A 25,268-nucleotide genomic window follows, 5' to 3' on the forward strand; every position below is an offset into this window, starting at 1 on the left:
TTTGAAGCATAGATAAGAAATCTAAAAGAGACCACATGGTGTGGCTCCTACTGTTAGGTCTCAGGAAGTGGACTCAGTCTGGACTATAGAAGGCTTTGTGGTGGTTAGATAAAACCCAACATTCTCCAAGAACTTGTGAGATGGGTTTACCATCTCCAGAAGGAGTACCCTCTTACAGCTACCCATCAGCGCGATCTGTCCACTCCATCCTTCTCTCATGCTCTCTCACTATGACCTATCTCTTATTATTTCCTTTACTCTCTCCCCCTTTCCTGCATCCCTAACCCTGACCATGTACAGTCTGCTTTTTGTCTCTGCTCTGGACTTTTCCAGATGCCTCTGGATAGTTTTTCCCTATACTTCACAATAAAAATCTTGCCCCTAATAATGGATTGGTCATGTTGGCAGTTTCCTTACTGTACTCCATTACGTATACTGACAAAGTTATAATTGATAACGTAAAAATATAGATCAGAGGGGTGCAGGAAGGTAGAACACCTTCACTGTAAACAGAGTTAACAGTCTTATTGAGATTTACAGAAAACATCTAGGGAAGGAATGAGGACTTGCTCAAGGTGGACCACATCCAGGACTTAAGCCCGGTTCACTGCTATCTTAACATAAAGTCTGTGTGAAAGAATATCTCTGCTGCCAGCCTTTGCAGCAGATGTGCTAGAATTCTTCCTTCCCAGCTGGCAAGAGACTTCAACCAGACTCTGGGGTGAGGGATCCTTTCCCTTCCTGTGGCCCCATCTCCATCTCCTACCCTGCCTCAAATGAATGTTTAACTTCTTAAGAAGCCATGGGATAGGTGAATGTTTAACTTCTGAGAAGCCGCCAAACTGTTTACAAAGTGTCCCTATCATTTTTCACTCCACAGGCAATGCTCATGAGCTCCAGTTCTTCCAGCTCTTCCTCACCAGCTTATTTTTGTTTCATTTTGCTTTTAAAATTTTAACCACTAGCCCTTCTGCTCAAGTGCCCTGGCTTGGACACACTTGAGAAATATCACAGAACTTGCACTAAACATTTTTAGGCTATTGCAACAGTTAATATTGTCAACTTCACAGGCTTTACACAAACTTCTGAGTATGTTTGTGAGGGAGTTTTAGATTGGGTTAAATGAAGTGGAAAGACCCATTTTAACCATGGGCAGCACTGTTGCATCGGCTGGGTCTCAAGCTGAATAAAAAAAGAAATCAAGCTCTCCCTCCCCCACCCTCCCTCTCTCTGTGTCTCTGTCTCTCTCTCTATCTCTCTCTTTCTTGATTTCAATACAACGTGAGTGATCTCCTCACACTTCTACCACCATGACCATATCATGATGTGCTGTATCTTTAAGGTGTCAGTCTAAATAAATCTTCTCTTCAATGTTGCTGGTGTGTGTGTGATGAAAGTTGATGTGGTCCATGAAGACTGAGGGGATCCCAGGGGTAGAGGATGAACTCAAAATTGCCAAAGGTCATTAACAAGCATGAAGCAAACCCAATTTTCTGTGATTTCCCTGATTTTTCCCACCAAAGTTTCCACTGGGAGTAGAATATACTGAATGGCCAAACAAACCCAAACAGCAGCTAATGAAGAAGAAGCAGTGACTTTCGAACATTAATGGCTGCTATCCATACACCGCTTCAACCGACCGACTGACCCTCCTTTGTCAGTCAGTTTCCCCTCCGCATCTGTAGGGGCCAAGACCTTTCTGACTCTTCTATCTACAGGCTACTCTCACTCTCTTCCTGTCACAGACTCACAAATGTATGGAAGAGAGAGTAAGGGAGGGAGCAGAAAACTAGAATTGAGGTATGAGGAAAACGGTGAGAAAAGGAACGAGAATTGGAAGAGAAATATATAAGGAAAGAAAGACAAGGGAATGAGTGAACAAAAACCATTTTTTTCCTAGGGGAAAAAAAAAACCCACCCCAGGGGCATCTCTAGTGAAAGATATAGAGAGTTCCTTGTCTACTTATAGCCTGCGTGGTCACAGAGCCGAGAAGGAGAAATCAGGTAGGGGGCAAAGAGAAAGCAGAGAAGGGACAAGGAGTGGATGAAAAGGTGAAATAAAAGGAGGACATGGCTATTCATAAAGTATGGAGAAGATTTTATTGTCAATACAAGGGAGAAGACAGGCAGAGGGAAGAGTCCAGGCTGAATGCAGCCGGCAGACTAATGGGGCCATGAGAGGAGAGAGGGGGAGGGAGAGCAAGAGAGGAACCACTGAGCGAGGGAGGTGGCCCAGACCAAGAGAAAGGTATAGCCAATGTAATGCTGGGCTAATATAATGATCAGGCTGAGGAATGTAGGTGGAAGCCCAGCCCCTGGGAGGGAGAGGCTTAGGACAGGGGCGGGGCAAGAAGTGCTGAGTGAGACTTCTGGGTTTGAGCTAACATTCCAGCCTTCTGTTGATGATGAGGGGAGATGTAATCTCTTTTTTAATATATCCTGCTGAAATTGGGACATCACTGTCCAGGAAGGCTGGGATGATGGTCAAAGGTCAGGAAGAGAGAGAGTGCAGCCTGTTTCACTCTCAGCCCAGGTTCTGTGGGACCACCTGGGGCTAGGAAGTACAGGCAGCTTTGGAACAGTCTAGAAGCCAGGGGTTTGGACTGGTCTAAAATTCCATCAGAAGCATCTGGGGCTGGATGTTTGGAGCAATTTGCAGTCTTCAGTCAATTGGAAATCTGCTGGAATAGATACAGACTTGGAACAGATGGTAAAGTTAGGGAGACTAGGAAAAAAATTGGGGGCATAACTTTGAAACTACCAAAACCAAAACAAACAAACAAAAAAAACCCTACCAGGCCCATGGTCTTGGAGGAAAGTCCCAAGACAGGGAATGGGGAGGGGGGAAATGAACTATCCCACCCCTAGTGGTTAGCATTACCACAATCTAGGTTGAGTTGTCAGTGTCCCATCTGTCTTTTTCAGAGACTTTAGGATTGACTCTAAGAGCTGGCATTCCTGTCTATCTTGGGACACTTTTTTCATTAAACATTTAAATGCCATATTCAGCAAATGTGAAGAGTTTGAGGACCATAATGTATTAAGTATACCCGAGTTAAATAAACTTTAGGCTTTAGGCTTAGCCTTGAAAACACATACAGGAAGCTAAATAAAGCTTGTCTCTGTAAATGAATTACATACAGTTTATAAATTAGTGGCCTTTTTATTGGATTTTACAGCTTTATCTCTGTTAAGTTTGAACCTAAAAAATTTAGTTGGAGATTTTAATTAAAGATCCTTTAGCATCCAAATAAAACTTTAAATCATAAATGCAGTCCATAGAGAGACTTGAAAGACCCTCCTCACGGAGTGTCCTTCGTCAGGGAGACCCTCCCCAAGAACCAGCGAAACCAAAGTCCGGTTGCAAATGCAAGAGGCTTTATTGATTACACGGGTACCCGGGCGACACAGTCTATCGGATGACTGGCGCGCCGAGTGAAGGGGAGGAGACCCTTTTATAGGGTGAGAAGCAGGAAGCGGGGGTTACAGAAGCGAGAAGCATAGTTACAGGGTCTTGATTGGCTAACTTAATGCGGCTAGATTTAGCTCTGGTTAGGGCTTTGGAATCAGGAAATGTTTAGGCTAGCCTATTCACTGACCATACATCCTGTTTTTTCAATAACTTGGCCAGAACCGCTTGTGTAGACCTTGTGAAATGGTGGGTGACCATGAACCTTGTGACGTCTGCGAGCCTTGTGACATGGTGGTATTTTTCCAGTCTGACTGAGCCTTTCAGGTGACCTCCCTTAACCATTGTACAAGCCTTACAAAATAGAATCATTTACAAAATAGCAAGCCTTGACTAAACAACATTTAGAAGTGGGGTCTTTCAGACTGGTACTTTACTTTTCTGATTATTATGTTGTTTCTTATCTTAAATTTCTAGAAGCCTGGTGTTGAACACAGTTGTCAAGGACATAAATAGTTGGACATACATCTCCAAGTAAACCTTTGTTAATTTGAGTAGACCTTTATAACCTTTGAAATTTATAAACAAACAAACAAACAAACAAACAAAAAACATGTAGCTGAGAGCCAGAACAGTGTAGCCCTGTGAGATATGGCGGGACAAGCAGGAGCTCCACCTGTGGAAGGGTCCCAATATCATCGAGGCCGTGAGGACATAGAGAAGCTGCAGGCTTAGTGAGCACAGAGTTGGCCAGGTAGCGGGGGCCTCAGAGCGTATAGTAGGGAGATTCACCTGGTGGGGCCTCAGAGGACATAGTAACATCCAGGAGCCAGAGACACAGAGAGAGGGCCAGGTGATAGGCACCCTAAGAGTGTAGCAGGCTCCAGGAGCCAGAGAAAAGATACTTAGCAGTAAGTCGGAGGAGAAACTAGGATGGTTAGAGCAGGTAGAGGCAAGAAGGAGCTAAAGAAGCGGACTTTAGAATTTGGAATTAAATATGGTGGGTGGCAGAAGCCGGCAGAAACAAGTGAACAAATCAGAAGCTAGGTTCAGGGAGGCTAAGTGCCCGGGCAGAGAACTCCTTTACGTCACTCCTACGGTCTCAGCACCAGATGAACGAAAGAAACGAAGGAGTGGACATGACGACTACTGAAGTAGGGAGAAGATTCGTATTGTAGACACGAGGAAGAAGGCAGGCAAAGAGAAGAGTCCAGGCTGAGCAAGGTAGCCAAACTACAAAGGGATCAGATGGGAGGCGGGGGAGGGGGAGAGCGGGAGGGGGGGGCGGGGGAGGAGGAGCAGAAGCCCAGCCCCTGGGAGGGAGAAGTTAAGGGGCGGGGGCGGGGTGAGAAGCGCTGACTGAGACTTGTCCTGGGTTTGAGAACTAACAAAGAAAGAGAGGGGGCGGCGCTTTTTTGGGCCTGGGTGGCCATTGCTAGGGGTATCTAGAGAAATAAGGTGAGTTGGAGAATATCAGGTGATTGATAAAATCTCTCTCATGGCCAGCCGTTACCGGGAATAGATAGAGTGGTAAGGAAAAAAGGAATCTAAAAAAATAAACTATTTTTATTATAGGAATTAAATTATTTTCGGAGATTGTTATTGTTTAACCAAAATGGAGGCGCCTTATAAAATGGTATGGCCATGGCTAACAGGAGACAAAGAAGAGAGGAAACAGAGATTAGAAACTAGGGCACCTTAGGTCCGAAGGGATTCAGATAGAGTCATTTCCGGCCCAGCTCTAAAACCCAAAACTCTACAAAATGTCAATTTCCCCCAGCTAATTTCCTTGAGAGCTAGGGCACTGAGCTGCTTCCCTGGGCTACCCCACGAGGAAAGTAAATCCTTGCCTTAGTCATCCAAACTGTTTGAGATGGGGGACTGAATGCTCAGCTCCTATCACCCTTTTTATCAGCAAATAGTAATTTAAAGCCATTTGCTGGGCCATGGTTCCTGGGCGGCAGCCTGCAGTCTATTAACATTAATCCTGACAAAAGTCCCTCCCCGCTTTTTCCGGCCCCGGTTTACAGACAAGGCGAACAGCCCACCCATCCCAGAGGGTCTAGGAGAGGAAGCACATTAAAATGGCTGCCTGCGTCTTTGTTTGCTCAGCTGCTTGGACAAAGTAGAACAGGAGGAAAAGGGATTAATTAAGGGGCAGTTGCCCATGGGGGAATATAAAGACTCTGGTGAGAAAAACCTGCACCGAAGTTTGAAGTCAGAGGAAAGGACTCTGACACGGTTGGGTGCTGTTGAGCGAGGAACCGCTCCTTCCCAGCGCAGCAGTGTGTTTTCTGAGCTGGACAGTGGACGAAGGGTGGCCAAATGTATGGGTCTTTGAATTTTCACTTGATTTTCCTTTTTAATGAGAAAGTCTAAGGACGATTCTTAGTTATAAAACATGGCCATTTGTAGATACTAAATGTTGGTAAGATTTTTTTCCTATGAATAATCTTATTAACCAGAAATAAAAATATCATTGAACACACCCATGTCCTTATCTTTAGTACAGACTATAGAGGTATTCTAACTCTGTCCCCTACTTTTTCTTCAAGTCAGAAAGTCTTAAGGAAGATTTCAAATGCCTTCTCCTTCTTTTATCCCATTTTACTTCCCTTTGACACATTGGCTGAAATTCCACCAATAAAAAGACAATTTGAGCCAGGTGGTGGTGGGGCACACCTTTAACCCCAGCACCTGGGAGGCAGAGGCAGGCGGATCACTGTGAGTTCCAGGCCAGCCTGGTCTACAAAGTGAGTCCAGGACAGCCAAGGATACACAGAGAAGCTCTGTCTCGAAAAACCAAACCAAACCAAACCAAACAAACAAACAAACAAAGACAATTTGGTTAACAAAAGATTTTTCTTTTGAGGCCTTAGATCCTTCCAGAAAGGCTATGGGCTGTGTCAGTCATCTGCAGAGCAACACATATTAGTTCCAAGAAGCCTGCTCACTGAGTGTGGTTGTTGTTGTTTTTCACAAAACATCTAGTATGTTTTGTATCATAAGTCTGGCTATAAAAGTTATTTTTAGGGCTGGAGAGATAGCTCAGTATTTAAGAGCACTGGCTGCTCCCCCAGAGGTACCAGTTTGTTTCCCAATGCTCATATGGCAATCAGCAACCATCTATAACTCCAGTTCCAGGACCCCAGTGCCATCTTCTGGCCTCCTTGGGCACCAGGAATGCACATACATTCGTATATACGTGAAGGCAAAACACACATACACATAAAATAAAAACAAACAAATCTAAAAAAACCCTTAAGTAACAAAATAGGATCACATGAACTATACTGGTGTAAGGTAGTTGTTCTCCAAGTCTCTAAGACAAGAAGCTTCATTCAACCTTCCTCCCAGCTCTCACAGGGAGACCATGGTCCCTTTAGTGACTGGAAATACATAGTTCTTCATTGTGGTCACATCTATCACTCTTTTAAAAATACCTATTTTATTTTTAATTAGGTGTGTATGTGTAATTATTTTTAATTAGGCATAAGCATGTATTGGGGGTGCCCGAGGAATCCAGGAAAGGGTGTTGGGCCCCTTGGAGCCAGAGTTGCGAGGTTTTTGAAAATCACTGTCACAGATGCTAGAAACCAATCTTGAGTCCTTTGCAAAAGCAGTCAGTACATATTCCTAACCACTGAGCCACCTTTCCTATCCACATCTGTTACTCTCTGAATGGAGGTCAGAGGCCAGTGAAATAACCAGTGATCCAGAGCCCAGGGTAGGAGGAAACTGACTCCTCTATCCACTCACCTGCCCTGGCCAGAATCCTGTCTGGTCACATTTACATGAAAAAGAAAAGCCCTGAACAGTGCCAACCAAGGGCTGAAAAAGTAAAGGAGCATGGAGTACCTAGGAAGTATACAGTCAGGAGAGTTGTTCAGGAAAAAAAAAAAAACCCGAAAAACAAAAACAGAAAACAGAAAATACTCAAAATGGCAGAGACATGACACAAGGTAATCCCAATACGAGACTGAAGGCAGTCTTGAGAAAATCAGTCTCAGGCCAGGAAGATGGCTCAGTGGGCAAAGACACTTGAGTATAAGCCTGGTGACCTGCGTTCAATCCCTGGCACCCACATATAGGTTGAATGAGAGAAGCAATTCCACAGTAGTCCTCTGACACCCACATCCAGACAGGCAGACAGGCAGGCAGGCAGACAGGCAGGCAGACAGGCAGGCAGACAGGCAGGCCGGCTGTAACAAGGCAACAATCTGCTACTAGAACTTCAGGGGAAAGGGTTTGCACACCATCCTCTTGGTGTTACCTACTAGCAGCTTCTTCCCTACAAGGATGTGGAGCCATGCTCCAACCAGCCTCTCAATGCTCAAACTATGTGATTCTAAGACAGCTGATGTTACAGTACATTCTTTGGCAACATCTGCATCTATTTAAGCTCATAAACACTGAGAAGAAATACTTGGTATGCTTTAAAACCAGGAAGCAGGTATCTCTCTTAAATAAACACTCCTCCAGTGTTGACGAAGTTCCAGGGTTATCAGCTTTGTCACACTCCCATGGTCCTCCATATCTTATGGGGCTGGATAATGTTTTCCATCACCTAGAATTCTTGAGTGTAATTTAATTTTCGTATCTAGAGGATGACAGCTTTGAGTAGTTTAAGATTATTTATAGGGTTAAAAATTCTAAATTTGTCAAAATAACAGAAGACAAGCAAATTGTAATATACGGGGGTGGGGGGTGGGGGGTGCCACTTTGAATGGGCTGAAGAGAGGGTTCCAAGGAATAAACAGTTTCTTGATAAGGAAGGAAACAGTTAATGTGCGCCAAGGGTTGCAGATTATGGTTCTCTGGACACATTCAATATCCAGACGAAAGCACAGCGTTGTATAAAGTTAAGTGTTGGGAGATTGCTCAGTGGTTATTGAGTGTGCACCATTTGAAAGGAAAAGCATTGGCTCAGGCTCCCCAAGACTAAGTTCTCAGCACAGAGGAAATTTATTTGTCCCAGAGGGGTGGAGGGGAGGGAATGAGAGACAAAGACAGAAGATAGAGGACAAGGGAGAAGAGGAAGGGAGCAAGGGAGAGGGGGGAAGGTTATTTGAAAGGACTGCCTCTGGATAGAGAGGAGACAGATGTGGCCCGCAGGAAAAGGCAGTTCATCAAGGCACAAGGGTAAACCCTGTGTTAGGATGAGGTATTTAATTTAAAAAAATTTTTTATTGATTCTTTGTGAATTCCACATCATGCACCCCAATTCCATTAATTTCCATGTCTTTTCATATCCACCTTTGCAATACTTTCCCAAAAGAAAATTAAAAAAAAAAAGAAAATAAAAATAAAACCAAACCAAAACAACAACAAACATTTCTGTTGTAGAAGCTGTAGTGAATCACAGTGCTGCAGTGTTCCCTCTTGTCCACACATCTTTACTTCCAGATGTTCATTGCAATGAGTCGTTGGTCTGGTTGAGGCCTCTGGCTTCTGCCACACCACCAGTGCTGGATCCTTACTGGGGCTCCTCTTGAATAGCCTGTTGCTATCCTGTGCCATGGAGATCCTGTAGCTTTGCATCTGTAGGATCAGCCCCTTCATACATCTAGCAGTTCATAGATGGGTAGATTTTGGGGTGGGCTAACACAAAGCCTTGGATCTAGGCCTGGGTGGTAGATGAGTTGGTCAACCTGCCAGCTCTCCTACACCCACACCACTGGGAGAGCTCTCCAGCCCTACCCTAGCTAGCTTACCCAATGCTACAACCAGCAGGGCCAGCTCTCCCTCTTAATGCCTTCAGGCAGCTTGTCCATGCCCATACCACTAGGGCCAGCTCTACCGTGCTGCCCAGGCAAAGTGCAGGGCCCACTCTCTGGAATACTGCAGCTGGTGAGGGGTAGGGTTACCTCTCTTGCCCGCTGAAGGTGTTGAAGGGCAAGTGGGGGCATCTCTCTCTCTCTCTCTCTCTCTCTCTCTCTCTCTCTCTCTCTCTCTCTCTCTCTCTCACCCACACCACCATAGGACAGATAAGGGGCGGGGACAGCTCTCCTGCACTCACACCCTAGGAGCCAGCTCACCTGTGAATCCTGTGAGCATCTATACTGGGACATATATAAACTATTTTCTTTTCTGAGAGGCTGTAATATCATGGACACTTCTAGATTATCAACACACATTTATACTTGTTACAAAAAACTGATCTTTGCCTCAAAATTCTCAGTTTTATGAAGCTTTTGTGTTTTAAGAACTATCACTAGGCCAGTAAGAGCTTGTCAGGTAAAGGGGCTTGCCACACAAGCCTAACAAACTGAATTCGATTTCAGGATCATGTAAAGATTGAAGAAGAGGACTTATACCTCAAAGTTGTCTTCTGACCTCCACACACATACTGTGGCATGTATACCCTCCAATAATGATGATAAATAATTTAAAATTTAAACACCCTATTCTGTGGTATACATGAAACTTATGCAATCCCAGCACTCCTACTAGGGGATGGAAGGCAAAGACTGACTGCCTTAGAGCAGAAACAAGAGAGGCCTTGCTTCTACAAGGTGGAAGGTGAAAATCAAAAGCTGTCTTTTGATATCCACACTCATGCCATGGCACACATGCTTTCTTTCTTTTTCTTTCTTTCTTTCTCCTTCCCTCCTTCACCTGGTTTAACATATATGGTTTAATATGTATGGTTTAAAACATATAGCTTAATATATATGTATTATATGCACATATAAATACTTATAAATAAATATACTGAATTATCACAGTGGTTCTCAATCTATAGGACTAACCCTGCTCCAGATTTTAAAGCTTTGCTAAGATTATCATTTATAGTATCACTTTTTTTTTTTTTTTTTTTTTTTGGTTTTTCGAGACAGGGTTTCTCTGTGTAGCCTTGGCCATTCTGGACTCACTTTGTAGACCAGGCTGGCCTTGAACTCATAGCGATCCGCCTGCCTCTGCCTCCCGAGTGCTGGGATTAAAGGCGTGCGCCACCACGCCCTGCAGTATCACTTTTAGAAACTGAATTTTAATTAATTTTCTGTCTTACCAAGGCCATTCATAAGTAGAGTCTCAGCACTATATTATGTACACACACACACACACACACACACACACACACACACACACACACACACATATACTTTGGAGGTAGCATGAGTTTCCTTGCCTTATAATCCAACACCTAAGTGCCCTGGTCAAATCTCCCATCTCATCATTTCAGTCACTGTGTTTGCAACCAGCTCAATGGCATATCAGTACTGTTTACAAATCTTGTTTCAATGCTATTCATTAACAAAAGCTATTTTTTAAATTTCAAAGAAAAGTGGGAATCTTTACGATCACTATGGAAACATTAATGCTTTAAACTTCATATTAAGGAATTTGTAAAAACAAAACAAAACAAAAACAACAAGAAGCCCTGGTCAACTTGAGACAACTCTAGTTTTTTTCCCCCAGCTCTCTGAAAGCTTTAAAGTAAATCTGTGGGGACCATAAAGATCTTTTATTTTAGGGTAGGGCTACAAAATGATAATCTAAGTTGTTTTCAGTCTGAGTACGTTTTGTTTAGGAGGTGGCAAGTTAAGAGCAAAAGAGAGATTTAAAATATTTGCAAGATGTTATTAATCTCCAGAAAGAGCCCAGGACAGCCCATCCCGCCCCCGCCCCCACCTCAGCTCTCATTTCAGAACTAACCCAGTTTTCTGTTATTTGGCTCAGAAAAGTCTTAAATCTGTAACAAGAGACTGACTTCCTGTTCTCAAGAGTGTGCCTGCCAACAAAAACATTTACAAGAAAAGCCCCAGGGCCAAAAAATTGCCTACTAATTATTTCTCAGCACCCCCCACCCCTAATTCAGGAAGGTGAATGCTGTAAACGCTGTATCTTAAAACTCTGAAGTATGTGTTGAAAAATTAAGAGAAAGCCCACAAGAACTGTTTGCTGCTTACTTGTATTTTATTGCATTCAAATTACATCAGGTTTATGGCCCTTGGGCAAAATTATAGGTTTTTTATAATATTTTATTCAGAATTCCACAAAGATTATACTATATAGCTATCAAAATACCTAGTGGAAGTTGTGTTCCTACTGTCCCCCAAGTGAGGAAGCCACAGCCTCGACAGTCTGAAGCTACCCTGAGCTCTTGTCAGATGGCGGAGTGTGTCCTGGCCAGACTGACAGGGCTGAGGATGGGTGTTCAGTAGTCTGTCTGTCCAGTGTGAGCCCTAGCAGTGTCTGTCAGTGTCCTAGCAGCCCCCTTGTAAGAATGCACAGCCTGGGAACCAGTGTGAACACGCAGAGGACCTAGGATGGGGACAATTGTGAAAAGTCTTGGAGAGTAGAGGCCACCTGACCTCATGGCCTATGACAAAGCCGTTGTCATCAGGTCAATCCAGGCAACTGGGTCACAGTAGCAGGACCAAGAGCACAGAAATAAACTCAGGCCTCTGTAGCCAGGTGAGGTTCAAGAATTGTGCAAGGGATAGCTGGGTGTGGTGGTGCATGCCTGTAATCCCAGCACTCAGGGAGGCCCAGGCAGGTGGATCTCTGTGAGTTGGGGGCCAGCCTGGTCTACAAAGTGAGTCTGGGACATCCAAGGCTACACAGAGAGACCCTGTCTTGAAAAATCAAATCAAATCAAGACAAAATAAAACAGAACTGTGCAAGGGAAGGCAATGGCCAGTGAGTTGTGTTCTCGGCAGCTGTACTAGACAATCAGACACCTACATACAAAGAAATGGGGGAGAAGGAAGGGAGGGATGAAGAAAGAGGATGCAGGAAGGAAAGAAAAGAGAAAAACAGGCCCTATGTTGAGTACTTTAATACATATGTTACAGTGGGTATTAGCTATTTTGCCTTACCTCAAGGCTCCGCTTGTTTTTGACCTCTCCTATAAACACCACTTGGTTTCCTGTTCCTGCACCACACAACAGAATCCACTGAATTCATTCTCGTCTTCAGGTCTGAGAAAAACAAGGCACGCGCTTTCCTGCCTGTTTACCTGACAACATCTCTTCTAGCTAAGGGTTGGATGTGGCTTGCCTCCTAAGAATTCAGTTGCTGGAATCTTGGTCCCCGGTGTGGTGATGTGGAGAGAGCTGGGATACTTGGGGGTGGGGGTGGGGGCAGAGCTGCCCGACCAAAGGTGAGTGACATGTACCCGTAGGACCCTTTAGTTCTCAGGAGAGCAGATATGAAATGAGTGAGGCCGGCCCTAGAATCTCCCTGACTTCCTGTGGCATCTTCCTTTCCCACATGCCCCTACCATGTTATCATACAGCCATGGTGGATTCCAACAAAGCACTGCCTCACTGAGCAACATGGGGTACGCCCTCCCTCCAAGCCCCCTTACTTCCTATCAGCTGCCAAGGTCCCCCTGTGCCCTGACAGAACAACCCACAAAGGCAAGTTCTTGAGATCAGCTCCTCAAGGGCAAAATTCTGCAGAGACTTTTCGTGCTGTCTGTTAGAAGGCCAAGTCTGACAAAAGAAAGAAACTTCACAAACTCCATTTCTCACTGCACACGTCAACACAGAGGTCAGGAAGTCACAGCCTTATAGTATCGCTGGGTTTCAGCAAACACACATTTCCACAGAACAAATTAGACCTTGTGCATTGAAAGATTTAAAGCTTGCACACTGTCGGGGCTGCCAATTCTTCTTTGAGGAATTTAACCTGAGAAAACAATTAGGGGAATGTCTACGGACGTGTGCAGAAGATGAATTGCTGAGTAAAGAGTAAAGACAATCTTTGAAATTCCAGTGTGACAGATAGGTTAATTGAATCATGGTGGCTTGAATGAAATAGAATCCAATTAATTATATATGTATTTTTAAATGGTTGAGCAGGAGAGAGGGCTCAGCAGTTAAGAGCACTTGCTACTCAATCATAAGGAGCTGAGTTCAGCAACCACATCAGGCAACTCACAACTAATTCCAGCTCTAAGAAACCTGATGCCCTCTCCTGGCCTCTGCAGGCACCTACACACAACTATGTACATATACTAACACACAGACACACACACACACACACACACACACACACACACACACACACACACCACAAATCTTTTTACAAAGATACATTGATCCAAGGGTTAGGGATGTGGTTCAACTGATAGACTGTTGGCTGGCATGCACAAAGCCCTGGGCTCCATCCCCAGCACAGAATAACTGGGCATGGAGGTGTACACCTGTAATTCCAGCACTGAGAGGCAGAAGCAGGAGGTTCGGAAGGTCAAGGTCATCTCTGCCTACTCAAAAGTTTAAGGTCACTTTAGGATACATGAGACTGTCTTAAAAAAAAAAAAAAAGAACTGTAATGGTAAAAGTTCTATATGATATGCACACATAAACCTTAACCAGAGCCAAAACACTTATGAGAGATGTGATGATACTGGGTGGCCCCTATTAAACGCTTACTGTGTACCGACTACTATTCTAAGACCTGTCCGAGGACTGGCTTAGTCATTCTTCGAATCAACACCATCGGGAAGCAATTGCCTCAGTCCTGTTTTACAGCGACTCTGGCAGGTCACATGACTTGAACAGGCACACACTAGGGAGTACCCTCAGGCAGTTGGAGCCTACACTCCTAAAAACAATGTGATTCTACTTCTCCATGGAACTTCATATGCATTTGAAAAATGAAACAAATAAATGTTATATATGCTTGTGTGTTCTTGAGAAAGCTAGGATGGACTGAGGTGAAAATATTAACTTAAAGCACCATAATGAAATTCCTTCTTTTTTTTTTTTTTTGAAGCCCTCATATATACTGTTGCTCTTCATTCTGGTGAAGGGAATTTACTGTGGTAATATTAGAATCCTGCGCGCCCACCCCACACAATACTCCTGTTCTTGATGGGACTGTGGATCCATGCATGCCACGGTGCTCATGGAGGTCGGAGGAGAAAACTTTCTGAACTCAGTTCTCCCTTCCCACCTTGCTTTTGAGGCAGGGACTCTCTCTTTCTGCTTGCTGTGTACTCCTGACTATCTGGCCTGGAAGCTTCTAGATAATTCTCCCAGCTCTTTGCTTCTCTTCTCTCCATACAGGCGCTGGGATACAGATGCAAGCCACCAGGGACCAAACTCAGGTCCTCAGGACACTTAGCAAGTGCCTTTACCAGTGGAGCCACCTTCCTGGCCTTCCCTAGATGCAATTTTAACCAAAAATCTAAAAAGCGTTTTTAGTTTTTCAGTCTGCACAATGCAGCAGCTCTCTGTAACAGTCCTCCTGGGTAGTTTAGTCATTAGAATTCACTGCATGTTGATCTGTGGAAAACATAAAGGCCCCGAGAGCAGAAGGATGCCTCAAACATATCTGTCTGCCCGCTTGCCTATCCATGTTTCCTTTTCATGCTTGTTTTAAAAGAGAGCGACAGGGGAATATGGAGTTGCTTGCAGACGGTTTTCATTGCTGCCTTTGCTCTCATTAAACTGGCCTTCTGTGAGTCCTCTTCCAGGCCAGTTCCTCCAGGACTCTGACCCGTCCTCCCTGTGGGCCCAGCTTCTCTATCTGCTACCCTGGCGACCGCCTGTGCTGGAGACACTCCTTGCTTTCCAGAGGGCAGGGTTCCTTGCTACCCACACAGAAGCCACCAATGCTTTAAAACAAACCTCCAGAGTGACAGTAGTTACTGCCCGGGTGTCCAGGCCTGTGCAAGCCTCCTATGCAAACCTCATTTTCTCCTACATCAGCCTAGCAAGTTGCTGTGACTGTCCTTCACAGAGCTTTTATGACTCACCTAAGGTCCTTTAGCCAGAGTTGAAACACAAATTTGGCTACAAAAGGTCACATTTTGGGTAATATCTCAAGAGGTAAAGTATTTGCTGTGCAACCATGAGAATCTGAGGTTGATCTCCTGGAATCCATGTTAAAACGAAGGAAGGAAGGAAGGAAAGGAGGGAGGGAGGAAGGGAGGGAGGGAGGGAGAGAGGAAGGGAGGGAGGGAGGGAGGAAGGAAGGAGCCAGCCAGTGTAATAGCATGCACTTGTAATCCCAGCACTGGAGTTGGTGAAGGCAGGATCCCTGGCCTCTCTGGGGGCAAGTGTGGCCTACGGCACGTCCCAGACCAATGAGATCCTGTTTTACAAAACAATAAGGTAGATGGTACCTGAGAAAGAATAGTTGATATTTTTCTCTGATTTGTGTCATACACATATGTGTATATACACACATGGCATACACATACACACAAACATGCATACATACACATATGCACAGAAGTGCATGCATGCATATGCATGAGTGTACACGTATACACACACACACACACACACACACACACACACACACAGACACAGACACAGGTTTTTTTCCCACATTATCCTGATTCAGGGTGACTTATTCAACAGAACTACTTTGTTCGCTTGCTTTTCCCAAAGTGGATGAAATAAGGGAGGCTGTAAAAGGGATTTGAAATTTTTATTTATTTTCTACTTTTACATGTATATGTGTATATATCAGATCCCCTGAAACTGGAGTTACAGGTAGTTGTGAGCTTCCATGTGGATACTGGGAACAGAACCCACATCCTCTGCAAGAACAGCAGTTGCTCTTAACTTCTGAGCAATCTCTCGGGTCCGGAGGGTTACTTTTATTTTTTTTAATTAATTTATTTATTCAGATTAGAGCGCAATTGTTATCCCATCACTTGTATCCTCCCATTCCTTCCTCCCTCCCGCTTTCACCCTATTCCCCTCTCCTAGGTCTAAGACCGAGGGGGACCTCCTCCCCCACTATTTGGTCATAGGCTATCAAGTCTCCTCTTGGTAGCATGCTTATTCTTTCTTTGAGTGTCACCAGGCCTCCCCACCAAGGGGAGGTGGTCAAATATGGGCCACCAGAGTTCATGTCAGAGTCAGACCTGGAGGGTTACTTTTAAAAGGAAGATCTAGAGCTGGGCGGTGGTGGCGCACGCCTTTAATCCCAGCACTCGGGAGGCAGACGCAGGTGGGTCTCTGTGATTTCGAGGCCAGCCTGGTCTACAAAGTGAGTCCAGGACAGCCAAGGATACACAGAGAAACCCTGTCTCAAACAAACAAGAACAAAATTAAAAAATAAAAGATGGAAGATCTAATTAATTCTTTTGCGATCATGAACATATCTTGCTCTTATTTCAGAATTTGAAAAGGAGCATGGCCTCATACCCCACCACATATCCACCATCCTCCTACGGACCAAATGATGAAAGACCACGGCGTTTGACCTTGACACCCACTCCAGAGTCTGGGCTGCTGAGTGTATATCCCTTCTACACAGTCATGGAGGGAACAGAGCAGAGACAAGATTAAAACAAAATAGACAGCATTTATTAAATATATGTTATGTGGGCTTTAATATCAAAGTAGAGTGTGCGTGACTAGACTTCTCATCATTTAACAAAAATAACAATTGTTACGAAATATGAAATGATTAAGTGCCACAACATACAAAATCCTTTTTAAAGTTAAAGTGAGAAAGAAAAGAATCATGGCTTGAATAAATATGGTGATCTCAGCTGGTCCACTCAAAGCATAAGGCACACATTAAAATGAGGAATTAATGAATCAGAATGCAGCTACTCTGGCACACACAAATCTCTGAACGTGGCTCCCACAAGCCGGCACACATCCTCCTCACCAGAGGAGAGAGCACTGCATGCTGGGAACCTTTCCCTCCAGGTTCAAGTGTTTCCAGGTGCCCATGCTCCTTGTGCACAGGCTTCTCCACGCAGGAGAAATACTGCTGCTAATACTTTGTGGGTAAACAAAATGTTTATGCTGTAACAAATGGGACATTGATAATTAATGCCCTTTTCCCTCCAAACCAAAATCGAGTAAAACAGAAAATAGCCTGTGAAACCTGGACTTCTGCATCCACATGGAAAACAAAGGATGACTCTGTGTAGCAGGGTTGAGTGGGTGTCTGAAATACGACCTCAGGCCGGGCAGTGGTGGCGCACGCCTTTAATCCCAGCACTTGGAAGGCAGAGGCAGGTGGATCACTGTGAGTTCAAGGCCAGCCTGGTCTACAGAGTGAATCGAGGACAGTCAAGGCTACACAGAGAAACCTTGTCTCGAAAAACAAAACAAAACAAAACAAAACAGAAAGAAAGAAGGAAAGAAAGAAAGAAGGGAGGAAATACGACCTCAGGTACCAGCTCCTGCTTCTTCTTTCTGCCTCCACTTGCCCATTCTGGCTTACGCACGTCTACGAGGAAGCAATCATCACCCTCTCCAGACCTTTAGGTCACAAACTTCCAGGGCTTTCCAGAAGCGAGTGTCTTTGAGTGCCTAGGTCAGCGTTTTCTTTGAGGTCAACTCCAGGACTCTTGTGTATGGGGTGTAACTCCTGGAAGGTATTGTGATTTCACGAGTCCTGCCTGTTGGGCTGAGAAACGAGAAAAGGAAGAAGAGGAAAGTGAGATTAAAAACCCTCCATATGCTTCACGTGGAAGAACTTGGCTCTGAAAACTAAAAACGTGGTGGTTGATAACGCAGTTGAGGATTTCACAGAAACACTATGAAAGGCGTTTGCCATGGTCTGATTTTTTTTTTCCTTGCAAATTCAGAGCGGAAATCCTAAGCTCCATAGTGATGGCGTCAGGAGGTGCTGAGGCTGCGAGGATGCAGCCCTCATGAGGAAGGTTAGTGCCCTTACAAGAGGTCTTACAGAGCTCCAAGTGAGGACCCGGGAAGAACAGCAAGCATGTTCTAGCCCCGCGCTGAATCTGTTGGTGCAGTGTTCTGGGCTTCCTGGCCTCCAGTACAATGAATGAAAGTGTTTGGCCTTTAGCTTCTAGTTCATTTTGACCAAACACATAACTACATTTCCCAGCTACAACTAGGTGGGCCATGTTACTCAGGGGCAGAAACGATTCATACTAATTGAGGTTTAAAATGGCACACCCATATATATTATCTCCATGCTCACCTTCTCTTCTCTTTTATGTAGGGGTTTGGGTGGGGAGGGTGGGTCCAAGAGAACTCCAAAGCTCAAGAAGTCACTGGTGGAAAAATCTTAGAATCCCAAATGACCGTGCAGAATGAGGCCCAACCCAGCCTGCCTTGAACTATGAGCCACTGAGGGTTGAAGTACCACAATTACATCCTTTACCCCAACAACACAATCACCTAATACACAGGAAACGTAACAGTTAACTTCCTCGACACTAACTTCCCACATTCAGTTATTCACAAAGGAGTGCAGGCTGTGTCAGAAGGGTGAAGGGCAGGGGTGTTGGGTCTTACACATTGCATGTCTCCTCCAGGAGACAGCTGCCTAGTAATGTACTTCAATATTAAAACCTTCCATCTTGGAGGGACATCTATTAAGACACAGAGTGTTAGAAAGGAGGTGAAACAACAGGATGTTCTAAGGAGAGGTGAAACAGTCCATCCTGCAGGATAGCTCCTTAATCTTAGGAAGTAAACAACGCAAAGGCTTCAGGAAGTCCCTGAAACTAACCAGGTCCAGACACTCCCCCAAGCATATGTAAGTAGTAAAAAGACAGTGACAGACACTCGAAGATCAGTTAAACTTCCTGAGAGAAGCAGAGACCAAAGCCAGGAGTGGTGATGCACACCTTTAATCTTAGCACTCAGGAGGTAGAGGCAGGTAGATTTCTGCAAGTTCAAGGCCAGCCTAGTCTACATAGTAAGTTCCAGATCAACAAGAGCTATACAGCAAGATCCTGTCTCAAATCGAAACAAAAAAGAAGGGGAGGAGGAGAAGACCAGACCAGTTCCCTGAAAAAGGCTCAGACCAACTGAGCTACCTAGAAAGGACAAGCTCTAACCTGGTGAGCTAGCTTTCCAGCTTTCATGAGCTCTCGCCCACACCAAGGTGGGCTTTTGCTGATATACCTGTCTTCAAATCACTTCAGCTCCTGTAAGTAACCCCAATAAAACTCACTGGTACACCAAGTTGGACTTTGGTCTGTCACTGGTTCCCTACCTAGGGAAGTAGGCATTTGGTCACACCTTCCCAGGTACAGTGCTACACAATAGAGATCCAGTATGTCTTTTCCATACATTACATTCCCCAGATACACTGGAAATGATGGTTGCCTAGCCTCTGATACACCAGTGGCAGTGTCTCCTATCTCACTAATTGGCATCTGAGTCCATGGCTAGGTCTGATTTCTCTGAGGGTGAAAACCACATCTCACTCATCTTTGTAGCCCCAGCAGCTCACAAAGGCTGAACATGGAGCTTTTGGTCCACACAGATGTGAGGATGGCAACCAGAATGAGTTTGAGGAGGTGGTGGTCCGCGTGTCACTGCCCACAGACAGGAATCCCTGGAGTGTGGCACTTCAAGAAGTCCCTGGTGACCTAGCTAGGCAGATTAGAGGAACAGCAGGGGCAGAAACCAGATGGCCTTGTGTGCCAACTCCTATGAAAATTCCATGCAACAGAAATGGTCTCCTGTGACAATATCCTAAAAGCTCATAAAATACAGAAATATTTATAAAGGTGAGCCTTCTGGGTTTCAAAAACAGGCACTCATATCCAAGCCTTTCAAAAATGCAAGGGGTGGGGCATTTTATTAAGCTGATCACTAGGAAGCAACAGGCATCAAGAGTATAAGTCAATTCAATCACAGAACTGGAATTTGCCTGTGTCCCGCAACACAGTTGGGTTCCTGCTAACCTTTTGTGAATTCACAGTGGAGTGGTTTCCCTGGAGGCAGGAGCACTACCTGAACAACAACAACAACAACAAAAAAGCAAACAAACAAAAACCAAAACAAAACAAAAACCTCAACCCAATGCCTTGGTAAAGGGCTACTTTATATTTTTGATCTCTACAACAGAAATGTGAAAATAGAAGCTTTTAAGGCACACACTATGTGCAGGGCATTAATGGCCATGGGGAATATCCACACCAAATTGCACCTACTAAGATATTATTGAGAGGGTTGGAGAGATGACTTGCTGCTCTTGCAGAGGACCCAGGCTCAGTTTCCCAGCACAACTAGTAACTCCAGTTCCACGGGATCTGATGCCCTCTTCTGGCCTCCACAGGTACCAGGCATGCAGATGGTGTACATATATGAAGCTCATATATGTGCTCATACTTATAAAATAAAATAGGTATATCCAAAAAATTAAAGTAAATCTAATTTTTTGAAAGACACGAGTTTACTGGAAACCATGTTGCAATTCATTGAGGACCAGAAGAAAGAAGTTTCCTTTCTCATTTTAATTTTCCTCTGTACTCAAAGGCCAGATAGCCTTGAGTTATTCTCAATGACCAATTAATATGTACCATACTTTGCAAACTGAACTCTTTCTTAAACAGCAAAAACAGGTATTTAAAACCCTTGAACTCTCATACTGCGATGAGGTCCTTGCTCACTAGAAACAAACGCCACAAAAGGATGAGACAGAGGAGGAGCCAAAGGACAGGAAACTGGAGACAAGGAGAGAAGATGGGTGTCAGGCAGGCTGGGGGAAGCAAGGATTGCAAATTTCTGAGGACGCCATGAAGGAAAGTGATTCCACAGGTAAGTGGGTCCCCAGGCAAAGCAATCATGGCTGAGACATGGCTGTCCTAAGGTCACAGACTATAAACATGCAAGTGGTACCCTGTGTTTGTTAGCTGTCCACTGGAAGCAAGCTTTGGCGGTGTTGCACAGGAATATCCTCCCAGCCAAAAAGCCACCATCTTCATGAGTTCGAGTGTGTCTCCTGGCACATGGTCATCACAGCTGGGCTGGTTGACGACTGGCCTTGCAGGAGGGGAGAGCAGGGAGGGCTATAAGCCCTTCACCTGAGTAACCAACCATTTCCCCTAACCAGCTGTATTCAGTCTTCCCTAATTGATAATGTCCTTGGGCCTTGGGGTGGGGCTAGAGTGCACGGGCCTGGGAGACCTAGAAGGGGGCTCATCTGTGTGGCTGTGAGGGACGCCACATATATGCTGGGTGGGGACTTTCTAGTGTTGCTGAGTGGGGTCCCCCATACTCCTCTCAGGAAACCCTCACCCATGTCCCTGTAAGCAAGCCCCACAAACTCACTGGTTCCCCAGGGGGAACTTTGGTGGAATAGATGGTCACTGGACCCTTATGGGGGATGTATATGTAACCTAGTGCCCCCCTTCCTACCCCAAAGAGAAAATTCTCAAAACAGAGGGACTGATCACCAAATCTCCCCTCCTTCCTTTTAAAATTTTTGCTTTTGTTTTTAAAAACAGGTCTCACCATGTGGCCTCACTCCAGTCCTCCTGCCTCAGCCTCCTCAGTCAGAATTTCCTTTTCAAGGTGAGGAGACAAAAACTCAGAGAATTCAGAATTTTCTCAAAGCCACACAAAAGGCAAGAAGCAGATCCAAGACACAGATCCGGGTCTGACACACAGGTAGGCATCATAACCACTTCTTCTTTTTTTTTTTTTTTTAATTTATTTATTTATTATGTATACAGTGCTCTGCCTGCAGGCCAGAAGAGGGCACCAGATCACATTATAGATGGTTGTGAACCACCATGTGGTTACTGGGAATTGAACTCAGGACCTCTGGAAGAGCAGTCAGTGCTCTTAACTGCTGAGCCATCTCTCCAGCCCCTGTAACCACTTCTAAAAGTGGACTTTTGGAGAAAAGGCTGACATACTGTCTGGAAACGGCCTGTAGAGGTCCAATCAGACCCCAGCTGGAGGACTCCAGAGGCCAGAGGCTGTAAAGAAGGAGGGCCTGTATCCTAGCCACAAAGAAGAAAGGCAACACCATTGACTGATGTAGTCTTGGCAGAAGTGAGGTGCGCTGAGGAGAATAAGGCACATGAGAGAAGGTAGGCCAGGAGGAGAGAGAGAGAGAGAGAGAGAGAGAGAGAGAGAGAGAGAGAGAGAGAGAGAGAGAGAGAATGTCCTCTATAAGAGTAAGAGGCAAGCATTGCTCTACCTAGGAATTCATGTTGAATGCTATAGGAGACAGTATGGCACAAAGGTGGATTGAATGCCTATTCCATGGGCACCATTCTGAGTACATCTCAGGGAGATGGTGACTGGGAAAAGGAACAAAACCTTCTGCTTGCATGCTTGGTGTCAAATGTGAGCAGCAAAGCACAAGCCAACACCCCTTCTTCTAAGTCCTGCTAAAGGAACAAACCACCTTACAGTACAGGTCAGTGGCCTAAATCCCCACTTGCTGTAGACCTCTCACTTACTCATCCAAAAAATGCTTATTGAACATCAACCAAATACCAGATTCTACAGTATCTGTAGATACTGTATGCTTGCTTTCCAAAGAGGTCCAGGAATCAAATGACTGGGCCTCCTTGGGGCACCCCTAGAAGGTGGTGGGACCCATAGAAGGTGTGGCTGCACCAGAAAGGCTTGAGTAATGGGGGAGGGTCCTTCAAGGGGGTTGTGGAACCCTAGTCTAAATTATTCTATTTCTGTTTTCCTAGGTCAGGGTGTGTGAACAGTTTTTGCTCCACCATGCACTGCTCTCACCAAAAGACCTTGGAATAAACTGAGTCAACACAATATACATTTCTCTTTCTAGTTGGCCTTGGGTATCTCATTACAGTAGCAGTCAGGTGACTAGCACCCTGACTGGTGAGAGGAGGAACTCTGGACCCTCATTCACAGGCATTCACAATGCTGGCAGGGAAAGGGGCAGTGGAAGGGGGCTAGTGCCAGTATCACTAAAGAGGTCACTGCAATTTTGGTTTTCAGCATGACAAAATTCCAGGACAGCCCTCGTTGCGAGTTATACTCTAGGGGCAGCAGCAAGCACTGGACACCCACCTGCAGGTGAAAGAAGACAGTGGGAGGGCTCCTGCTCCCACAGCGAGTGCCTGCAGGACCTGGAACAGGCAGGGCTCACTCATGTGTCTCAGCTGACACAGCTCTTACTCCCCAGCCCTCCACTCTTTGTCACATAGCCCGGAGATCTGTTTAACTGAGGAGGTCCATGCACACTGAAGCACTGTATACTTGGCTAAGCTACCGATCACTGACAACTCCCTGTAAAACTAAGTCAACAGAATCACCTTAGCAAACCAAACTCACTTATATTGGACATAGTATTTAACATGTAAAATCAGAACTGGGGTTTAGTGAATAGTGACAGTGGCTATTTTAAAAGTGTGTGTGTGTGTGTGTGTGTGTGTGTGTGTGTGTGTGTGTGTGTGTCTGGGTCTGGGTCTGGGTCTGGGTCTGTATACATGAGTGCAGTACTTGCAGAGGCCAGATGAGGTGGTTGGAGCCCATGGGAGCTGGAGTTAGAGGTGGTTGTGAGTCACCCAACATGGGTGCTTGGAATCAAACTCCAGCCTTCTGCAAGAGCAGTACGTGCTCTTAACTGCTGAGCCATCTCTCCAGCCCCTTAATGTTTTTTTAATTAAGTTACTTGCTTTATACATCTTTTCCTGTAATACTCACAGCAACAGACTGAGAGTCAAAACTAGCATCCCCTTTCACCATTTTGAGGACGAATTGTCCAAGTTACAGAATCAACCTGCCCAAGGCTGCAGTCAGCGAGCAGGTGGCAGGGCACCCAGCTGTCCTAACTGTTTGACTGCACTATACTGTTGAGCTCTTTGTGGCAGGAGAATGAATAAAAGACTTTGGTATAATCGAGGCTAAATTCAATAATTTCTGATAAAAAACATGGTGGAGGAGGAGGCTGTAAAAAAAGAAAAAAAGGAAAAAACATTCTGAGCCAGGTACGGTGGCACTTGGTAGGTAGAGACAGGAAGCTCAGGAGTTGAACATCTTCCTCAGCTACACAGTGAGCTCTAGACCAACATGGGATACGTGATCACCTGTCTCCACAAAACCAACAGATAAATAAGAAAAAATTTTAAGTAAAAAAATTCTGGAAAGTACCAGAATAAATTACTTTTTAGATATAAGTTTGAAGTCCATGTAAGAAAAGAGCTTAGTGACCTACTTTTTTCCTTCCCTTTCTTATGTGTGTGCTGTATGTATATACACATGCGGGTTCCACGGTGTACACACGAGCTGTCTGTATATGGGCATGTGGGTTCCATGGGTACACACGGAGGCCAGAGGAGCCTTTCACCATGTTGGAATCAGGAACCACACCCAGGTCCTCAGGGGTGGTGGCACCTTTACCCACTGAGCCATCTCGCCAGCCCAGCAACCCTCTGGCCACACCTGGACTCAGAATCCTGTCCTCTGCCTGGCTGCGTGACTTCCAACGAGTTTCTGTTTTCTCTGGACCTCAGATTTGCCTCCTTTGAAATGTAGGGACCCTTCCAGACTATGCTGTTCTGACCCGTTTTCGCCCATGGGCCTCTACTTAAGCCAGTCTTACTTAGATCCTAACATTCAAAACTAAGTGCTGGGCTGGGTTAGTTGGTGCTAAGAAGGTTGTGGGGAGGGAAGATGCTCCCCAGGGAGCACCTCAACAATTCCCCTCTCCCAGCATCCCCCACGTCGGAAGCCCCAGCAACAGGGCAAAGCCTTTCTAAGAAGCCGAGTGGAAACCTGCCCGGGGACAGCTCAGAAGCTCTCTTCACCCCTCTGACCCAGGGGTGCTGTTCACATAGTGGGCACTTCATAAATATTTGAGAGGAAACGGGTGAAATATTACTCTGCCCTTTCGGAAATGTGGTTATGTAGTTTTCATTTCCTCCGCTGACTGACCTAAGCTGTTAAACCGCTGCAATGGATCCTGAGGGAAACCCAAATGCTACATTTATGGAAAAGCTGCCTTTCGACTCTGACATGCCTTCCAGGTTCACTGTGGCCATAAGTTAAGGGTCTGTCAGCACTTCCATTATGAAAACTGTTTTGTGGTTTCATAACGCAGCCATAAAAGTATGCCTCCGGCTATCCTTGGGTGTACAAATTGAAAAGCTTGTTTTAAGCCAAAATGTGGGAATCAGAAAACAAACAATTTATTGGTTTCAGACATGGTTTTGTGCCCGTCTTGGCCA

At 45.1% G+C, this 25,268-nt stretch overlaps 1 protein-coding gene and 1 long non-coding RNA gene across 2 annotated transcripts in view; one reads left to right on the forward strand and one right to left on the reverse strand.

Annotated features, from left to right (window-relative positions):
• The first annotated feature begins 4,542 nt into the window (after window positions 1-4,542).
• Window positions 4,543-17,251, forward strand: LOC311598008. The gene is made up of 2 exons (XR_014779435.1): window positions 4,543-4,633; window positions 16,501-17,251. It is a non-coding gene; the product is annotated as an uncharacterized lncRNA (long non-coding RNA).
• The window catches only part of MYZAP (myocardial zonula adherens protein), an 88,833-nt gene continuing 80,232 nt past the window's right edge, over window positions 16,668-25,268 (reverse strand). The window contains exon 13 of the mRNA XM_084782741.1: window positions 16,668-17,749. Within this exon, the coding sequence (XP_084638867.1) occupies window positions 17,653-17,749 (97 nt within the window). The 3' untranslated portion in view covers window positions 16,668-17,652. The remainder of the gene's footprint in view (window positions 17,750-25,268) is intronic.

This window comes from Acomys minous, assembly GCF_964271855.1.
Source record: "Acomys minous genome assembly, chromosome: 5".
In the NCBI taxonomy this organism is placed as follows: Eukaryota; Metazoa; Chordata; class Mammalia; order Rodentia; family Muridae; genus Acomys; species Acomys minous.